Source organism: Culicoides brevitarsis, chromosome 2, assembly GCF_036172545.1.
Source record: "Culicoides brevitarsis isolate CSIRO-B50_1 chromosome 2, AGI_CSIRO_Cbre_v1, whole genome shotgun sequence".
NCBI lineage: Eukaryota > Metazoa > Arthropoda > Insecta > Diptera > Ceratopogonidae > Culicoides > Culicoides brevitarsis.
This window is the reverse complement of record NC_087086.1, coordinates 33,262,153-33,282,446: the sequence shown is the minus strand read 5'-3', so window position 1 is coordinate 33,282,446 and position 20,294 is coordinate 33,262,153. Positions and strand designations below refer to the sequence as shown.

General features: G+C 29.5%; 2 protein-coding genes across 5 annotated transcripts in view; one reads left to right on the top strand and one right to left on the bottom strand.

The window, feature by feature from the left end:
* LOC134832005 (rho GTPase-activating protein gacZ) overlaps positions 1-20,294 on the bottom strand; it is a 121,979-nt gene that overhangs the window by 70,464 nt on the left and 31,221 nt on the right. Inside the window, exons 4-5 of one of the 4 annotated variants that reach the window (XM_063845883.1) lie at positions 14,214-14,262; positions 4,842-4,874 (exon numbers count right to left, since the gene is read on the bottom strand). The exons of the other annotated variants lie outside the window; for them this stretch is intronic. The gene's annotated coding sequence lies outside the window, so the exon portion shown is untranslated. The remainder of the gene's footprint in view (positions 1-4,841; positions 4,875-14,213; positions 14,263-20,294) is intronic. 4 annotated transcript variants of the gene reach the window in all.
* On the top strand, positions 18,584-19,930 carry LOC134828989 (serine/threonine-protein phosphatase 6 regulatory ankyrin repeat subunit B-like). Its single transcript, XM_063841982.1, has one exon. The coding sequence runs from the start codon at positions 18,584-18,586 to the stop codon at positions 19,928-19,930; it is 1,347 nt and encodes a 448-aa protein (XP_063698052.1).

Below are 20,294 nucleotides of genomic sequence, written 5' to 3'. Positions count from 1 at the left end.
TCAATCGTTTGTTCTTTTTGGCATCTTGAGAATTTTGTTTTTCTTTTCTCCATATGGAACCTCATTTAATGGCTTTATTTTTTCAATGTAGTCTGCATATCCTTACTTAAAATACATTTTCTGTTCGTTTTTCTTCAGCTCGTTTTATAAAGTTCATAATTGGTTTCCTTCTACAATTGATCTAATGTATGGATTTTTAGTTGCTTTATGTTGTTACATAATACTAAAGGACGCTTTTGTACCTAATGACATAAAATATATGCCTCTTTAAATTTTTAAATAATCATTTCAATTTGATATGAACAAACCTGAATGAATCTTTTTGTTCAAATTTAATTCAAAAAGCTCTTCAGATGCCAGATGGATTTCTTTTATGAAATTTTTCATATCGAAATTTTTAGAGTTTACTAAAATAAAATAATATATAAGGAAATCATTGAAAATAAATATGGTGCATCCATTTAAAAAAATACCAAAATCACGTTTTAATTTTTTTCATGCATCTTTGATAATTGTGGCCAAATGTCTTTGTATTTGAAGCGATAGAAGTATAAAGCATTTGAATTCTCATTAATTACTTTTAACTGTGCTTTGCATATAGTATGATGGCTTGTTTTATCAACATATAAAGATCTGCTGTTATAATCTTATTGAAATCCTTTGTTTTCTTCCGAATGATTTTAACTGATCTTGCAAATTTTTTGTAGCTGAAAACATATTAAATTAAAAATTTTATAAAAATAAACACTTATTATATTGCATACCTTACCAATTTAAAATTAAAATTTTTATATGATAAATTAACTTAAAATGTAGTAACATTTTTTCTTTCCGTGTAACATTATTCAAAAAAAATCTGCAATATTTTCCGGTTAATTGAAGTATACTATTTGCTTCAGTCAAAAGCTTTTCAATCAACGTTAAGGTCAAAAATGCGTTTCTAAAGTATTATTTGAACAATATCTTCAAATTCTATGACCTTCTCCCACGAGTCTTAATTACTTTAAAACATTTCGTAGGATTTGTCCTTCAACACTTTACAAAAAAAAACTCCACTTTGCTCAAATTTTAATTACATTGCCGCACATTTCATTCATCTTAAGATCTTTGACGACGACCGTCAAACATCTGCCTTTGTTTGCGCTTCATCTTCTTTTGTTTGCGTTTCATGCTTTTTATTAAAATCCAGTTAGTCAATTCATTAAGCATCTCCGCGCGGTCAACGACACCTCTTCATCTCTAATGTTCTGTCTTTCATTGTTTGACGTTGTTATTGGCGTGTGTTAACTCAAATAATAGCAAATTTCTGACCCTGAGGCCTGATGATGATTATGACTTCCAATATAAAATGTAACAGACACACAAAAAAAACGTTAAATCGAAAGTAACATGTCTCAATTAAGACACGGAAGTAAGCTTTTCATATCAATTCCATGTTTCATATCAAAAAATCGCTAGACATGTTTCATGCGTAATAACGCTAAATTTCGCACAAGTACTTTCTTTCGTCAACAATAATCTCCGGCAAATAAGCAGGAAAATACATGTTTCGAACGTGCGTTACCTTTTGGTTCGAATTTGAGCCAAAAATTACGTCCTTCTCAATGTTTTTTGATTTTGCGAGATAATTCACGTTTTCAATTCGAATTTTGCGTAAAAATAATTAAAATAAAAAAAGTGAACGCACTTTATTGTGCGAAAAAGAAATTGGGAAGTCATCGTTCAATATACAAAAATATTGTTAAAACATGCCCGCGGGCAAGCTTTAAAGACTTTGTTATATTCCCGCATTACAAGCCGTTAAAAAAAATTGTTCGATAAGTGTATCGAATTGCCATCGACTCGAATATCGAAATGCGGTAGCGCAAAGTGTGTTTCCATTAATTGTTATTTCTTTTTTGACCTGATCCGATCGCTCGGATCAATTAAAGGAGAGCAATAAAAATTGTAATCGATAATTAAAAGTGACACTTACTTGTCGTTAATTCGATTCCTCATAAATTTTTTTCGTTAAATAAATCGACGATAATTAACGTCGAGACAACAATCATAACAACAACAACGCGGTTGCTCAAGATCCGAAACATGACAACTCTTAACACGAGAAATAAGGTCCCAACTAATCGTGCTGTGTCCCAAATTCGTTAAAACCAACTATTTATTACAAATAATTACAATATGTGTGTGGCAGCTGCTCAAAAAAAAAAATTGTTTCTTGAGGTATTTTGAAACTCTTTGTTGTTGTTTTTATTGTAGGGCACTTAAGAGTGTCGTATTAGAAAGAAAACAATTGTGTCGATCATAGCAGGGAATGTACTTGACTTTGTTAAAGTTTTAATAATTCATAACAAAAAATAACTTTGCGCGCATTTGGAAGTTGCACTAGTTACATTTTTGAAATTATCGCACGTTTTATTGGTGCGAGTCTTGCTATATTGAAATGGAAAGCACACAAGATAAACATGGGTACGGAATTTGATGTGAAGGTTAAACTTCATGCGCTTAGATGCGGGTTCATAGACTTCTAATTTGTTTTTTTTTATTTAAAATTGATTTTTTTGCTAATTGATTAATTTTTAACAAATTTTAATCAATTAGCAAAAAAATTGAAAAATTAACACTAATTGAACATCTCTGACTCGTATTATCAATTCGAACGAAGACAAGTTCAGAAAATTTTATCTGTGCATATTTTCACCATAAATCGATCGGAGTGACATTAAAACGTCTTTAAATAGAAACACATCTGAATTAGGAATTTTATGACAAGCAAGTGTTTTTTTTTCTATTTTTAACAAGAATTTACTTTGATTTTTTTAAAAGTAAAATCAGTTTTTGGCATTTTATTGAAATTGAAACAAAAATGGAAACAAATGTTAAATTTGAACTTTATTTATTATTATTATTACTAGATTTATTGTCTCACGATTTCTTCTAGATTGTTGCCGCATCGTTTTAGTTTAGTTTTTGTATTTGAGAGATATCAAAAGAAGTAATAATAGTCTATAGAAGTAGATAGGAAGTTACAATGTGTTATTGTTTTGTGTGTTAGTTTACATTATTTGGCAAAGAAACGAGCCCATTTGCTCTTTTATGTTATTATTTTAGTTTTTTTTTGTATTTTAATGTATAATATGGTCGTCTTAGATAAGAACGTAATTTCCTTTTTGTTTGTTCGTGTTTTTAGTTATTCAGAAGAGAGATTACTGATGTTTTCGACGAACTGATATTAATGTTTTTTTTTTTATTTTAGGATTTCTTTTTGAATGGAGATGGACTGAAACGTGATTGGAATTCATGGATTCTTAAGGTAAGATTTTTAAATTATATTTTTAAAATTTCTTATTTTTTTTTAATGTTGCAGTTCAAAAGGTAAGATTCTTTAAACTTAAAACCCCAGATGAAAGGAAGCTGGTACTCAGAAAGAAATCAATATTGGAAACTCCAAAAACTACTCTAATAAGTGTCAAAAGTATTTAAAGCAGAACAAGAATTTTTTGTCATCTTATTTTTGATCCACGTACGTAGCGCAGTGACATAAAGACACGTTTTTTTCTGCTCATTTTTCTTTCAAATAGTTGATTTTTACTGATAAATACCGGAGATAAATTGTGTGAAATTATCAAGTGATCAATAAATACTAACTTCAACACTAAGTCTATTCGTCAATTAGAAAAAGATATTTGCTTAAAAGATCCACAACTTTATTCTGTGAAGCATCATGTTATATATTGTAGAGAAGTCAAAAAATGGTTCCTTTCTGAACAGGCTAGTGAAAACTCCAAATTCTATGCTCAATTATCAAATTCAACGCTGCTCGGCATTGACTTAATTCGTATGAGTAACAACAAAAAGTATCAGACATATTATGAAAAAAATATTTAACATTATAAGGCTCTGGCAGACGTAAACCGCCCAAGAGAGCCGAGTCACTTTTTACCAATCGTCGTGCAGAAAAAACAAATTTAGGTATACTTCTTAAATTAATTATTCATTAATTTGTCTAAAAATTCCTTTAATACCTTAAAACATAAATTATTCTTTTTTTTTCTCGACAAGTGAAAAATTTTTGAAACATAAATTTATTTGATTCTTCGCTAAATTTTAAACTTTCAAAAATTAAATTACATAATTATATTTATTTCTTTTGTATTTTTTTCAATGTTGATCAATTTTTAACTTTTTTGATGAAAACTTAAGAAAAAAAGAAAATATAGTATAAATTGGGTTTTCCTATCGTTCATAAGTTCGTTAGTAACATCAGTGCCTTAATACTCTACTAACCCATAAGATACAAGATGCAATTTCGTATGTACATCGTGGACAGTTTATAATTTCTTTTTCATTATTTTCGCAATTTATTTCTCATTTTTTTTTTTCGTTTCATAACATTATTAAAACTATGAAATTCTTCGTATCGGTCGCGACACACTAAATCATAAAATAAAGTCATGCCGCAACAATGTTGCTCTTTCTATATTTACTACACGACTCAACAAACCCAAGTTTCATCTACTTACTTCAGAAACGTAAGACACAAATTTATCTCTTGCTTGTCCTATCTTTCGTTGCATGAACGCCCTAAAGCACCGAACGAAATCAGGTAATAATTTCCGTAGCGACTTCTTTTGTATTTTTGTAAGACAAAAAAAAATTGTTATGATAAACTTTACTAATAACAACAAAGTTTGAAAATAAATCCCACGCTATAAATATTTATTTTTTTTTTGGATTGTCAAAATATTCAAATTAATGACAATTAACAGTAGCGATAAATGTCATTCATGCATTAAATATTCATTCAGACGCACAGCATGTTTCTCATCGTGAGGTATACTTACGATTAACTTTAGGACTTTAGAATAGTTTCGTACCTGAAAAGACAAAAAGAAAAAAAAAACTTCGTTAAAATTTTTTTTGCAACAAGTTTCTAAAGGAAAGTAAAAGTCAATCAAGCAAAAGGTCGATTTTTCACAACTCTCCTTTTCCGACAATTTATTATATCACAACAAATGTCTCTAATTTCACTCAATCATAACTCATTTAGCAAGTCATTTGATGTCGGGTAAGATCCTCGCCAAATAAGGAAGAATTTATAATCTCATCTCGCCATTTCAACAAGAGGCAGTAAAAAGTGCTTTAATCACGATTAATGACCGCACCGACGGAACGTTTTGTGTGTGAATTGAACCGTTTATTAGCGAGCCATACAAAAATTTATTGATACTCGAAGTAGTCAGAGAGAGAGATGGAGAAGAAAAGGCACCACAATAAATAAGGTGATCAATCGCCTCTTTAACAGTTTAATTAATGACTTTGAAAATTGTAAAATTTTTTTCTCTCTCTCTCTGCACTTTATCCTATTAAAGAAATCTCGCAGTAATGACTTTATTTATAATAAGCAGACATTTTATTTATATTAGGAGTGAATGAAATTGCAGAAAACTGCTCCGCATAGGTGAAGTACGTTGCTTCCTTCGTGACATTCAATAATTTTTATCAAACACTTCTCTCGCGAAACCTGCTTGCCACAAAATTTATCAAATTTCGTGACATTTTGTATCGGAAATGTGCAGCGGGAGACCGGATAATTTTTTTTTTAATAATTGGTCTCGAAACAATAATTAGAAAAAATGTCAAGGTGACAAAGTCGCACTTTCGATTTTTTTGTTTCGTGATTTTTGATCATTTTTCTAAGTCGCTTGTCTTTTCAGCTATTAGAGACTTTGTGTTAAAAATTTTAATCGTTCATTATTTTAGCAACTTGATGTCCATTTACATACAAACGAGAAAAATTCACGTCATAATCGACTTTCAGTTTCGAGAGAATTGACAACAACAAAAAAAGCAAAGCAATTACTTCCACGTGCATTGTTTTGAGCAAAAAAAAATAATTTTATCACACATTGTTGAAAAAACTTTCGATTTTATTGGAGCACCAATTTTCGTTGATGATTATTTATTATTGACTAATTTTACGAGTAATTGTCTTCCATCGCAACACGGAGACGAGACACCTGAAAAGTGATGATAATTTTAGTTGCGGTGCGAAATAATGCCAATAAAGGAAGCAATAAAAGCAGAAGTGATAATTGTGATTGAAGTTGATGGGAATTTGTTGATGTTTACGCGCGGAGGAAGTTTTTTTCGGCGGCGGCATGTTTGTTTGGAGGTGTCGACGGTCGACGATGGTTATTATTGTTAAATGATTAAATGGGTGTTTCGTGAGACTCGTCAGTTTGAATGGAAAAAAGGCGGTGAACTTTTGAACTGAATTCAGTGAATTTTTATTCAATTCTCATGGATTGGGTAACAAGTTGATTTATTCAATTTATCGACAGAAAAGCTTTGAAATTTGTCAATATATCCAAAAATGTTTAGGAATTTAATTTATGAGATTTAAAAATTGACAAATGTTTCACAAAAATAGGTAAGAAAAATTAATTTTTGATTTTTTTTTAATTTAACTTTATTTTATTTAATTTAAAAAAATATATTTTATTTTATTTATTTTTCATTTAATTTATTTATTTATTTAATTTTATTTAATTTAATTTTTTAAAATTTTTATTTACTATTTTTAATTGGTTTAATTAATGTTTATTTAAAATTTATTATGTTTTTATTTTATTTAATTTAATTTTTTTTTAATTTTTAATTGAAAAGTTGATTATTTAAATTCATAAAAAATTTAAAAAATTAAATATTTTTTTAGGTCTGAATTTAGAATTCAAGGGTAAAATTAAATAAAGGCATTAAAAAGCAGGTAAATTTTTGGTTGATTTGCAAATAAAATAAAAAAAATAAATAAAATAAAATAAAATAAAATAAAATAAAATAAAATAAAATAAAATAAAATAAAATAAAATAAAATAAAATAAAATAAAATAAAATAAAATAAAATAAAATAAAATAAAATAAATAATAATAAAATAATAAAAATAAAATGTAATAAAATAATAAAATAAAATAAAATAAAATAAAATAAAATAAAATAAAATAAAATAAAATAAAATAAAATAAAATAAAATAAAATAAAATAAAATAAAATAAAATAAAATAAAATAAAATAAAATAAAATAAAATAAAATAAAATAAAATAAAATAAAATAAAATAAAATAAAATAAAATAAAATAAAATAAAATAAAATAAAATAAAATAAAATAAAATAAAATAAAATAAAATAAACAAAATTAAAAAAATTAAAAAATTGCTGTTCAAGTAAAAAAAAATAACGAAAAAAAATTGTTCAAGAGGAAAATTTTAAACTTTTAGAAGTTTTTAATAAAGAATTGAGAATTGAGAAGAAAAAATAAAAAATTTTAACTTCAAAAATTTTAACTTTAAGCCTCAAATTGACACAAATTCTATCAAAACCAAAAATTTCTATTAAATCACAAATTTCTCTGTCCAAATCTTTCCGTATCGACTCAAATTACTATCCAATAATTCAAACCAAACCATAAGTGAAATTGTGTCACTTTAACAAATAATTTCAACAAACCAGATTAAAATTGCTCTCAACCATCGTCGCATAAGTGGAGGGATGTCTCTCACTCGCCGCACTAAATATTTATTACACTCTAATTTAATTTTATAAAATTGTTATTTTTCTAAAGCGAAACACGTCTAAACCAGTTAAACGAATGCAATTTGTGGTGCAACAATAAATCTCATTGTGCAGATGTTGACAGTCCCAGCCTTCGTTCGACGAGAAAGAGACTTTTCTCTCTCGACTTTTTTTTTGATCAATTTTCATTATTATTATGAATTTTATTATTGGCTTTAATTTTATGTACATTTTATACGTTTTGCTCGTAATAATAATTCATAAATTGTACCTGGAAGGCATTCAATGTTCGATATTATATTCTGTTTTTGCTTGAAAAATTGCGGTCATCGCTTGAATAATGGTCGCTTTTTATGCAGATTTTATGCTGGTTTCGTCTCTCTCGTCATCGTATCGACTGATCGAAGAGAAAAATAAGAAATTAGAAAATTACAGGAACTTTTTTTGTCGCGCTTCTCACGACGACGACACTTTCTCGAAGTAAACTTTGAGAAATTTTCCATTCAAAGTGAAGACGAACAAGAGGTACTTAAGTTCATTCAAGCGAAACGACACAAGTGCATCCAAAAAACACATTCATGGTCGATCTGGCGTTCACTATTGTTCATGCCACCAACGAAAGCCTTCCAAAGGTGTTGAATTGTTGTGTAATTTTTTTTCAACTAAATTTATTTTTATGAGGTGTCTTGTCCATCCGGATTTATGTGCCGTGCTGCGTCATTAATTTTTACGGCTTCACTACTTACCGAAGTAACTTTGAGCCCTTTTTTCGCACGTTTTTTTCCATCTTACGTCATTCGCGCACGTCAAACTCGATCAAAATTCTTTGCACGATCCGGTAATTTAGAGCAAAAAAAGTCGTAAATTGATCTTTTTTTACTCGTTTCTCGTTGAGACGCTGTTGACAAGCTGCGATCTAATTATTCGATCAAGTGTGGAAGATTCAATTCTCGGAGTTCTCGTGGATGAATTCAAACGAATCGTAAACAAAAATATCAAGTCTCAAGTCACATTAATCGATCAAAATGTGTGCAACCAAAAAAATGTCACGCCTGCATCTTGTTTTGAGAAATTATGAAATATCTTGTTAACAAATTTATTTTGTTGTTAGAAAAAAAATGAAGAAGCGAGTTAAATATTTGTTTAATTTTGTCAAATATTTGAGAAGAAATTCGTTGTTTACGAAAATATATCATTTGGTGATGACTTTTATGCGTAAATAATGATGTAAAAAATGTGAATGAATGATAAGATGCAAGATGCGTGTTAAATGGCGTTCTAATTTTTTTACAACTGTTTTTTTTTGCTCATGTTTTGGAGAAAAAATCACGTTTAATTGCTTTTATGGGGTTTGGAAAAGGTCAAAAGTTGTTAAAAATGTGTTATTTTTATGCGATTTTGTGATTTTTTTTTACATTTTTTGAAAAAAAAAAATTTTAAGCCCAATGCACATTTTGAAATTATTGCCATAGATTTTTTTATTTTTCGACCCAGAGCACATTTGTAAATTTCTTTCTAAAGGAAAATTCTCAAAATTTTTGACCCAGATCACATTTTCAAATTTCTACAAGTTCTAAAAATTTTTACCCAATGCACATTTTAAATTTATTTACTTTAGCTTTTCCAGATTTTTGACCTATATCATAATTTTAAAGTTCTTTAAAGAGCAAATTAAATTATTTTAGCTCAATGCATATTTTAATTGATAATTTTAATAGGTACTAATTCGAAATTTTTTTAAAAAAATTCGTTTGTAATTTTTTCCCATTGCACATTTTGATTTTTTTTTCAAAACAACTTTAAATTTTTCGACCCAGAGCACATTTAAAGTTAAGTAAAGTTCTTGTGAGCTCAAAGCAAATTTAAAATTTTTGAATAATAACATTTTGAAGTTTTGTCCCAATGCACATTTGCAAAAATTTTAACCACGTGATTAATTTAAAATTAAAAGAAATTTGATAATTTTAAAATAATGTCAAAAAAAAAAAAATTTAAAAAATTTCGTGGTTAAATTTTTTTACATTGATCTAAAAAAATTTTATCAAAAATTTTGAATTTGTTTTGAGATTTTTTTTTCAAAATGTGCATTGGGACGAAGCTTTAAAAAACATTTTATCAAGAATTTTGAATTTTTTTTGAAATTATTTATTAAAAATGTGCATTAGGCTGAAAATGTGATGAGAATGCAAATTTAAAATGTGCTCTGGGTCAAAAATTTTAAATTTCCTTTAGAATATATTTTTAAATTAACAAAATTTTAAAGTTTAAGAAATTTTTGGTCTCTTCTCTCACAGAATAACGTTTAAAACTCCATAAAAAATTATGCAAAAGACCGTCATCTCACCCGATATGTTTAATAACAAGCACATTTATCGCACAATCTCGAGTAATAACTTTGAAAATAACTTCAAAACAAAGAGATGACGAAAACAAACCAACAACATTGGCCCACATGCTGCTCCTCTGCCATTTGCCGTGTCTCTCACATACATGCTCGGACCCCCAATCGTCTCAAATTCGACATCTGATACGACCTATTATAGCATTGTGTTGCGTTTTTGTACAACGATGATGCCTGATAAAAACGTTCAAAACAATAATGACATAAATATCACATTTTTATGGCATTTTTATGTGAATTATTCAAATATTTGATCGATTTTTTTATTATTTAAAATGTTTTTTGTTTGAATCTGAGATAAAAAGTGACGATTTCTCACATCACATTCGAGAGACAAGACAAAAGTTAGAAAATGAAGAAAGACGTTTCCTGTGAAATTTCGCAGATTTTTTTTGTGGCGTTGCCAATCAATCAAAAAAACTTTCATTTTCACTTGGAACGAGACCCCTCTTGTCGCCTTTCCATATAAAAAAAAAAATAATTTCAATAATAATTGAGACTTTTCACTTTTTCACTCTGCGCACCCGATAATGTTACTACTAATAATGTTTCAATCAAAAATTTCTTAATAATCACTCGCAGTCAAGGCCATAGATCTGCGCAAAATTGATCGCCGAGGGCTAAAAATATTTGACGTTGCTCATGTGTGCAATTTCTCTCTCTCTATTTCTCTCGAGAAACGCCTTTTGTGTGTTTTTTTGTTTATTCGGTAAATAAATTTCTTCCGCAGGTCGTCATCGGTTCAACGATTGATCGATCGCTGCGTGGATGTGCATGAGTAATCAAAAAATGTACACGTGTGACGGCAGCAAAAACGTTAATTACACGAAAATTAGTCAAATACATGAGATTGAAAGCGAACGATAAGATAGGCCCTGAGGGAAGAAGCGAAAAGAAACACTCTCGAAAAGGTCAATGTCAGTTTTTAATTAACTCAGTGCTTTGTCGGAACGTAATTAGCTGATTTTTGCAATGAAAAGTTATTAATAAATAATAGCGAGTGTTAATTGGTGAAGTCTGGAAGTTAGAAAAGTTATGTAAGGTAACTTTCTTTAGTTGTGCCCATGTAAAAAATTACGAAGGGCAAAAATGGGCAAATTTCTCATAAATTTTTATTTTACGCAAATTTTCATTGAAATTTTCTGTAATTTGGGATTTTAATTGATATTTTAGTAAAAATTTAAATAATTTTTGCCCTTGAGATTTTTTTTTATGAATTTCGGGCTCAAAAGTTATATCTGCCCTTTACTTGCCCATAAGGGCAATTTTACAAAATTTTAGTCTTTTGTTCGAGTTTTAATTTATTTTTATTAATTTCTTTTAACTTTTTTTCGTTGGCTTATGTAAAAAGTTATGAAGGGCAAAAAATGGGCAAATTTCTCATAAATTTTTATTTTACGCAAATTTTCATTAAAATTTTCTGTAATTTGGGATTTAAACTGATGTTTCAGTTAACATTCAGATAATTTTTCGCTTTTTAAAGATTTTTTTATAAATTTCAGGCTCGAAAAATATATTTGCCCTTTTTCTTGCCCAAATGGGCAAATTTTAAAAGTTTCTGCCCTTTCATTGCTCAAATGGGCAAATTTTGAGAGTTTCTGCCCTTTTATTGCCCAAAAGAGTATTTTTTAAGAATTTTTGCCCTTTTATTGCCCAAAAGGAAAAATTTTTAAATTTTTGATCCTTAAGGAAGATAATTTAAATGAAAAAAACTTTATTCAAATTTCTTCATTAAGATTTTTGTCTACATTTCTGGCAAATAAAAAACAACAACCACTGACCCATAAATTATTACATTTTAAATGGCTTTTAACACAAACACCAACGTTAACACACAAAAGCACTAAAAACAGAGGAAACAAAAAGACTTCACTCTTTTTTATTGCCTATTCATGCCTAGTCACAGCCGACGACTAATCTACTGATTTAGTGCAAACAGCAAATAAATTTCACGTCTAAACAAAGAAATGCACACAAAATGCGAGAAACGAGGCGAATGTGTGGCTCAAAAGACAAAAGCCTGCATGAAATGCAACGTTTTGTTTGTTTGTTTTAATTTAATTTCTCGAGCCACACAAGATGACGGTCTGATGAATTTTTCTGATAAGCCGTGCAATGCGTAAGAAATTCATAAATAAACTTTATTGACTATGAAATTGAAAAAAAATCAAAGGATTGACAAGCAATTTTTTGTTTCGAGTCAAAATAATCTCAGATTTAGGGCAAGATTTGACGAACAAAGGACCGTTTCTGTCTATTTTTGACCTGATTTGGCGTTAAATTTGCTTAAAATCGTAAAAGTATCAAGAATAGTCAAGACGCTGCTCATAAAAAATGTTAATTAATTCCATTTTGAGCCGAAACACGGACAAATATTGATGAAGAATACAAAACAAATCGTTTAAAATTCCATTTTTGGCATATTTTAATGGACACTTAAGTTAATTTTGTTTGTCCCACACAATGTCAAAGCTGACTTGAACTCGATTACGAGTCACGTGGAGATTTTTTTATTTAAAAAAAAAGGTGAAAATTTGCATGAGAATTGAATTCAAACGGAATTTTATCGACATTTTTGCGGATTTATGTTCTTCAATTCAAGAAATTTGATAACTTTTGACCTGAAAACGAGATTTTTGCTAAAAATATGATCTTGAGCTCATACAAAGACCCAAAATTAATCAATGCTAGTCAATTAAAATTGTCTAAAATTATGAATTTCCTCTTATTTTTGGCGATTCTTTCCGTAAAAGTCGCGTTTCTTTATGAACTAGTCCAAAAAACCATTAAAAATCTCATTGTTTCTTTCCATCTCAAGGGCACAATGGCGCACCAAAGCCTCATTCGCCATAAAAATTGGTCACATTTAAACTTATTAAGTTTTTGCATAAATAATTACAGAAAAAAAACTTGAATTAAAATTTTTATGATAATCTTTTATTTAATTTTAATTTTTTTTTAACTGCAAAATTATGGACTTGAGACTTACTCACAAGTTGTGAAAACGATTCAATGTATAAATATTTAATTTATTTTAATTTTTTTTTGCTTGATCAGTCGGTTACTTCATAAAAAAGGCAGAAATTATGCAAAAGTATACAAAATATGACGCCATAAATAATGAGAGCGTGTGTGATAAGTACAAACAAAAAATTATTCGTTGAATGTTGATTTTTGTTATTAAAAAGGAAGAATTTTTTTGTCGCGTTCGGTTTTTTTTGGCTTTGAACGAAAAAAGAAGTGCAGAAAAAGAAAAAAATTGATGACATTAGGAGGTTGTTGAACTAAGCGACGATTTTTTTTGATCGTGTTTGTAATTTTTATTAACGTTCTAAAGTTTTTTATTGAATTAATTTTTTTTATCATTTGTCAAAAGCTTCAAATTTTTTATAAAATTTTCAAAGAAAAAACATTCATAAAAATAAAGAAATTTTTTAAAATAAAAATAGGTAAATAAATATTCGAAAAAATTACTCAAATTTTCTAAAATTGCCCACATGGGCAAGAAAAGGGCAAATATCACTTTTGAGCCCGGAATTCATAGAAAAAATTTCTCCAGAGCAAAAATTATTTAAATTTAACTAAAACATCAATCAAAATCTCGAAGTACATAAAAAACTGATATAAACGATTTAAATTTCGAAAAATTGCCTTCATGAGCAGTAAAAGGGCAACATCTAGTTTTTTTAAGCGCAAAATTTAAAAAAAATACCTTTCGAAGTCTAAAATTATATAAGATGGGTAATGGATGGGCATTTTACTGCCCAAATTTGCAAAATCTGTCAAAAATTTTAAGAAAACTCATAAAAATGGAACATTTAATCAAATTTCATTTTATTAGCCCGAAATTTAGAAAAATATCCCAAGAAAGGGGCAGAAACTCTTAATATTTGCCCATTTGGACAATAAAAGGGCAAAAATTCTTAAATTTTGTTGTTTGCTTTTTGTTAAAGTAATTCCTTGTCAAATTTTAATAAATTTTGCGTAAAAAATACGCTCAAACCTTTAATTTAATGCTAAGCCATCAAACGTATCAAATTTCATCGCCGCCATTTTTTTCTCACATTCTTCTTTAATGTCCATGCAAAAAAAAAATTCTTCAGAACCATCAAATTTGATTGAAATATTCTTCTTCATTAATATGCAAAACTTGTAAGTTATCGTTCTTCGTTTTCAAAATTTTAATTTGATTTTTTTCTGTGTCTCGTTTCAACTTGCAACTCTTTCAACTTTACTTTTACCGCGATTAAAACGCCATCAGCTGCTTTTCCGCCGTCGTATTTCTCTCACCTGTAACGAAAAGAAAGGGAAAATTTTCATTAATCACCTGTTGGTTAAATTTATCGCACAATTACTCGTTTTTTTTTCTTTCATTATATCACGAGCGACGTCTCTCGAGAGGCAGAAAGAGAGAGAGACGACGACACAGAACGCGCACCAAAACATCAAAACAAGACCACGTTCTCTGTATCAACCGGTCTATCGGATCAGGTTCAGTAACCTAAACAGCAGCAGCGACGAGAGACTAGTTGCTCAGACATAAAACACTCATTTCTCCATTATCACAGTTTGTAGCATGCGAATCGAAGCTGTTACCGTTTTTGTTGCTTTTTTACAATTTTTTTTTAAAATAAATTAATAACAACAACGGCGAAACCTGTTTACCTTGCCCACAGACAACAAACAGCCAAGCGACGTACGAGAGGGAATGCAAACAGTAGACAAGTCCTCTGCAGCGCCGTAAAAATGTCTCATTAAACGATCGAGTGTTGATCGATTTATTTCATGAAAAATATTGAAGCTGCTGATCGAGAGAAATTTTCGTAGGAGGAAGTTCATAAAATCCTTTAACGACCTTCAAAATCCGATAATTGTCCGATAATTGAATGATTAATGTTCCGTTCATTTCACTTTCGAAGCCAATTTGAGCCAATTTAAGGCTAAAAAGTGAAATTTTGCGATTCGGACATAAATGAGCTGCAAATTTGATCATCAAATGGTGATTGTTTGGGCGATAAAAACGTTTCTGACACACTTTGCCAAGACAAGAAATTGACTCGTAAATTTGCGAAAGATCATAAATCACGCTGTCAATCGATAAACATTGAGATGTCTTGATGATAGTGAGTTAAATGTTGCTGGAAAGTGACACAATTAGTGTTTTATTTGAACTTCTGTTTGAAATGTGGCAAAAAGTATTGAGAATTATATTAAATGAATTAAAATGAACCGAAATGAATCTTAATGAATAAAATTTGAAACTAAATGAACAATTTTGAAGTTAAAATGAATTTATTGGTTTTGAATGAACTAAAAAAATTGGAAAATGAATGAATTTTGCCAAAAAAGGAAAAAATTGTCATAAAATGAACACAATTTGTTAAATTTTTTTTTTAGAAATGAACTAAAAATGTTCAGAAATGAACCAATTTTTTAGAATTTAATGTTTTCCATAATTTTTTATAAGTTCTTATCCATTAACGGAAACTTGGACCTATTTAAACTGACATACAAAAAGAGTCTCCGACATTTCCTTTATAATTGATTAAAATGTTGAATTATCAGAAACTAGTCAGCGAGTTTCAAGACAATTTATCAGCAAATGAGCAATTTTTGCAATTTTAAAAACTTGAAGAAAAAATTGAATCAAATTTTTTATTTAGAATTATTTTATTTTATTTATTTAAAATTTTATTTATTCATAATTTTGTTTGTATAAATTTATTATGCTTTAATAGTTTTCTTAGTTCTTTATATAAGATATTATGATTAGTTAGTAATCAAGTCCCTTTAATTAATGTCATTTATTGTATAAATTTAAGTCCTGGCTAAATAAAATATTGTATAGTATTGTATTTTGATATTTTTTAGTTTTTTTTTTATGAAATTTCATTCTTTAAAATTGAGATGATCATACTGATCTTGTTGCGGATCTTCAGGATCTTTAATAGTTGAATTATAGCGTTGTTCTTCTTTTGGATCATTTTTTAAGTCATTTAAAGCAGGATTTTGTTGATATGAATAATATGCATAGAAATCTTCAACATTATTGCTCGAATTTTCTCTATTTATGTATTTCGTATAAAAATATTTGCCAATTGCGATCATTACTCCGAGGGCTAATAAGCCGACAAGTGAGAAGATGATAATCTCGATTTTGGTCTCTTTACTTTCCATGATTTTCTTTAGTTCTTCTTTTGTTAAAACCAAGGACAAGTTTTGAATTATTTCTGTTTTTGCATCGATTTTTAATTCTTCAGAATCGTTTAACGAGAATTTCTGAACAATTTTAGGGTTTTCGGCAAATTCTTTCAAATCAGATCTTTTTATTCTTTCCCATTCATCTTTTTGCTCGATGCAATTTTCTGAGTCTGTAAGATAATAATATCTTATTCTTTCACTTAAAATTTTAATCATTTCTTTTAGTCGTTTGCACCAAAATTTGTTATCATATAATGTCAAGGTATCTAGAAGACTATTTGCTTTAGTCAAGTCCTCCACATTGACATCAAACAACGAATTTTTTTGCAGATAAACTGCCTTTAAACTTTGGTGTCCTTTCAAAAATTCTACATCTGTCAAAATATTATCTGACAAATCAATTTTTGACAAAATTTTATTGTTGACAAAGAAGTTTTCGTCAATTTTAGTGAGTTTGTTTTCGTTTAAATAAATCGATCCTAACTTTATATTTGTGGCGAGCATTTTTAATGGAAGACTTTTTAATTTATTTTTGGATAGCGAAAGTTTTTCCATTTGAAAACACTTTTCAAACGCATTTTCATCTACAAAATGTATTTTACAGCTTAAAGCTTTAAAGGATTTCAGGTTTGGAAATGTTTCACAAACATCATTCGTCAGCACTTCAATATTGGAGTTTTCAAAATAGACAAAAGTGACATTGATTTCTCTATCTTGATCGACGATAATGTTGAAATGCTTCTCCGAAACAGTAGTGTGGACATTATCTAAAACACAACTATTATAATCATAATCACTGTATTCGTCGCAGTTGTAACTTTTAATATTCCCTTTGATCACTTGCACAAATAAAAATAAAACACAAAATATTTTTTGGGACCAGAAATGGAGCTCCATGTTTTTTATTTGGACTTTTCTACTCGAATATTCCTTATTTTTTAATGCATACAAGTCCTATAAGTCATTCCTTTTATACATAAATATTTACTTCTATAACCGGAAATTTGCAATCTTTTGAGATGTCTGAAACATTTCCTTTGAAATTTGCTAAAAATATTACATTACACGGTCCAGCTAATCATTTCTGAAAATATTAAATAATTCTGAAACCTATTGGAGATGATAGAGGACTAGTAAAAAACATTCGATACGTATTTTTTTGTTTTGTTTGGCTGTAAAGCTGTAAATAACAGGTCAAATAATTTTTTTATGATTTTTTAAAAATTTTGAAAAATGATCATTTTGCTCTTCGTGGCTTCTCGATTTTGGTCAAAGTTTTCAAATTTTTTGATTAGAATGTGCTTATTTATGCTTCTAATAATTATTTAAGTTGTTTTTGATAATTTTTATAAAAATTTTAAATCTTTTCAAAAAACTTTTTATTATTTAATTTTCAGCTTTTCTCTAAATCTCACAATTTTTTTCCAAAATTGTCTGAAATGGCTCAAATGATTATTAGAATCACAAAATAGTACAATTTATCAAAAAATTTGAAAAATTTGTCAAAAATTGAGATGACACGAGAAGCAGAATTGATTTTATTTAAAATTTTCAAAAATTCATAAAAAATAATTTGATCTGTTAGAGCCAAAAAAAAAAAATACTTTGTTGGACCGTGTAATGTAATATTTTTAGCAAATTTCAAAGGAAATGTTTCAGACATCTCAAAAGATTGCAAATTTCCGGTTATAGAAGTAAAGATTTCTGTATAGCGAGAACATACTTTCTATACAAGAAAATATTCAGGTTTAAGAAAATCCAAAGGTATATATGAACAAAAAAATTGAAGAAAATTAACAATTTAAACAAATTAACAAATGAACTTAAAATCTTAAATGAACAACATTTTCGTAAAATGGAAAGAATTTTGTCAGAAAATGAATGTCATAAGAATAAAAATATCAAAAAATTATTCAAAAATCGTAAAATTTGTAAAAACGTAAGAAAATTGACCTTTCAAGCTTTCCTCTGAATGACGACATTCGTTCGACGCAATGAACTGCAAAAACAGGTGGGAGTTTTCATTGACGAATTTCCTCTCATTTTTCTTTATTTTTTGAGAGAACCAAGAGAAATTCTGTGAAAAAAATAAATAAACAAGATTTTCAATGACGACGACGAACGACGACGACGCCACACACAAAACGCACACTATTTTGACAGACTTTGACCTAAAAATAAATCTCGCCAGCAGTCGTGTACCGCAAAACCCAAATTTCCCGCAAAATTTTCACTCAAAAGGTACATCTCTGCATTTTCCCGAGCATCGTCAGTGGGACGAAAATTCAGAGAGTTGCAGATGTGCGAACGACGACTTTTCATCAGTTGAAAAAGCGAAACGCGGAAGTGAAGACACGAAATTTTTTTGCTTGAAACTTTTTCACCGAATTCAACCAAAAAAGACAAAAAAATGGCTGCTTCGTTGGATGTTGAGGACCCGATTAAAGCTCTTTTGGCGGCGATTCAGGAAGACAAGCAAGACATTGCGCAGAGTATTTTGGAACAGAAAAACGGCGACGATTCGCTGGACATTACAAAAGTGAAGGATTTTCAGGGTTCAACGCTCTTGCATCATGCGGTGTGGTACGGACGCATTCAGGCGGTGAAACTTTTGTTGGATCACAAAAAAGACAAGCAAACGATCGATGTGAATGTGAGAAATAACGCTGACATTACGCCACTGGATATCGCCATTAACAAAGAAAACACGAGTCTCGTGAGGTTGCTGCTGAAAAAAGGAGCTAATCCGAATGTGAAAGACTTGGATGGCGGCACTCCGGTTCATTTGGCTGCCTCCGAGGGCAAACACGAGATCCTTGAGTTACTTTTGCGTCATGGGGGCGATATGACACTCAAAGACAATCAGGGATGGACTCCGCTCCAATACGCCGTTCACAATTGCCACATTCGAAGTGTTCAACTTTTGGTCCATCGTGGCGCCGATATCCATGTTCGTGACATAAATGGCGGAACTTTACTTCATCTCGCTTCGGATTGCGTTCCCACGAACGAACGTCATACCGTCGAAGATCAGCAGGAAATGTTGGAATACTTAATAATCGCTGGCTTAGATATCAACTCGAAAAATGAACTACGATGGACTCCTTTGCATTACTCAGTCCATCATTGCAACTTGGAGATATTAAAATTCCTTCTAGCCAATAATGCTGAAGTTAATACAAAAGCTCAGCATAACGCGACTCCTCTTCATACGGCAGCAGCTGAAGGCGATCTGACAATCGTCAAATTCCTCCTTCTCAAAGGCGCCAACATGAACAGCAAAGACGTTCAAGGAGTCCTTCCGGAGCACGTGGCTGCCCAATGTGGACATCTCGCAGTCCATGAATTCCTCCTGAGATTACGTTACAGCGAAACTCCCGAGCAAGTCACCTTTTCCGAACACGATTTTGTCAGTTTCTTCTTCTGCGTTCACTATTTGTTCCTTAATCCGGAAATGTGCAGTGTTAACTTGAAGGATTTGCGGGGCAGGACCTTTTTGCATTATGCTTGCCAAAAGGGGTATGGAGCTCTTGCGGTTTTTTTGGTGAATCAGGGCGCGAATATTTATGCCAAAGATAAAGATGGCAAGACACCGGTCGAGTATGCGGGAGAAAATGGACATTATCATTTGTTGTACTTTTTGATCGAACGGGAGGAAATGCGTGAAGCGGAAGAGGAAATGGAGCAAGAGATATTGCGAGAACGTGAGGAAGAGGAGAAGAAAAGACATAAGAGACCAATGTCGATGATTGCATGAGCGGTTTTTTGTATTAATTTTTAAGTTTGTTTGACCAATTTTCAATAAAAAATTAGGTTTTATCGTGAAATTTGAGCCTTTAGTTTATTAAAATTCAAATGAAGTTAGTATTAAGATAAATTTTGTTCAACTTTTTGACAAATTTTTCATTTCCTGAAAAATTTGTTCATTTTTTGACAAAGTTTGTTCATTTCAAGACAATTCTGTTCATTTTATTAAAATTTTTGTTCATTTGAAGCTTCATTTTTACCATTTTTGTTAATTTAAAAAAAATATATTTTTTTAACAAATTTTGTTCATTTTATGACAAATTTTTTCTTTCTTTGAAAAATTTTGTTCATTTTTTGAAAAGCTTAATTCATGT

Excerpts from the sequence above, each read along its gene's own strand:
- LOC134828989 (XM_063841982.1), top strand. The coding sequence starts at position 18,584 with ATGGCTGCTTCGTTGGATGTTGAGGACCCGATTAAAGCTCTTTTGGCG.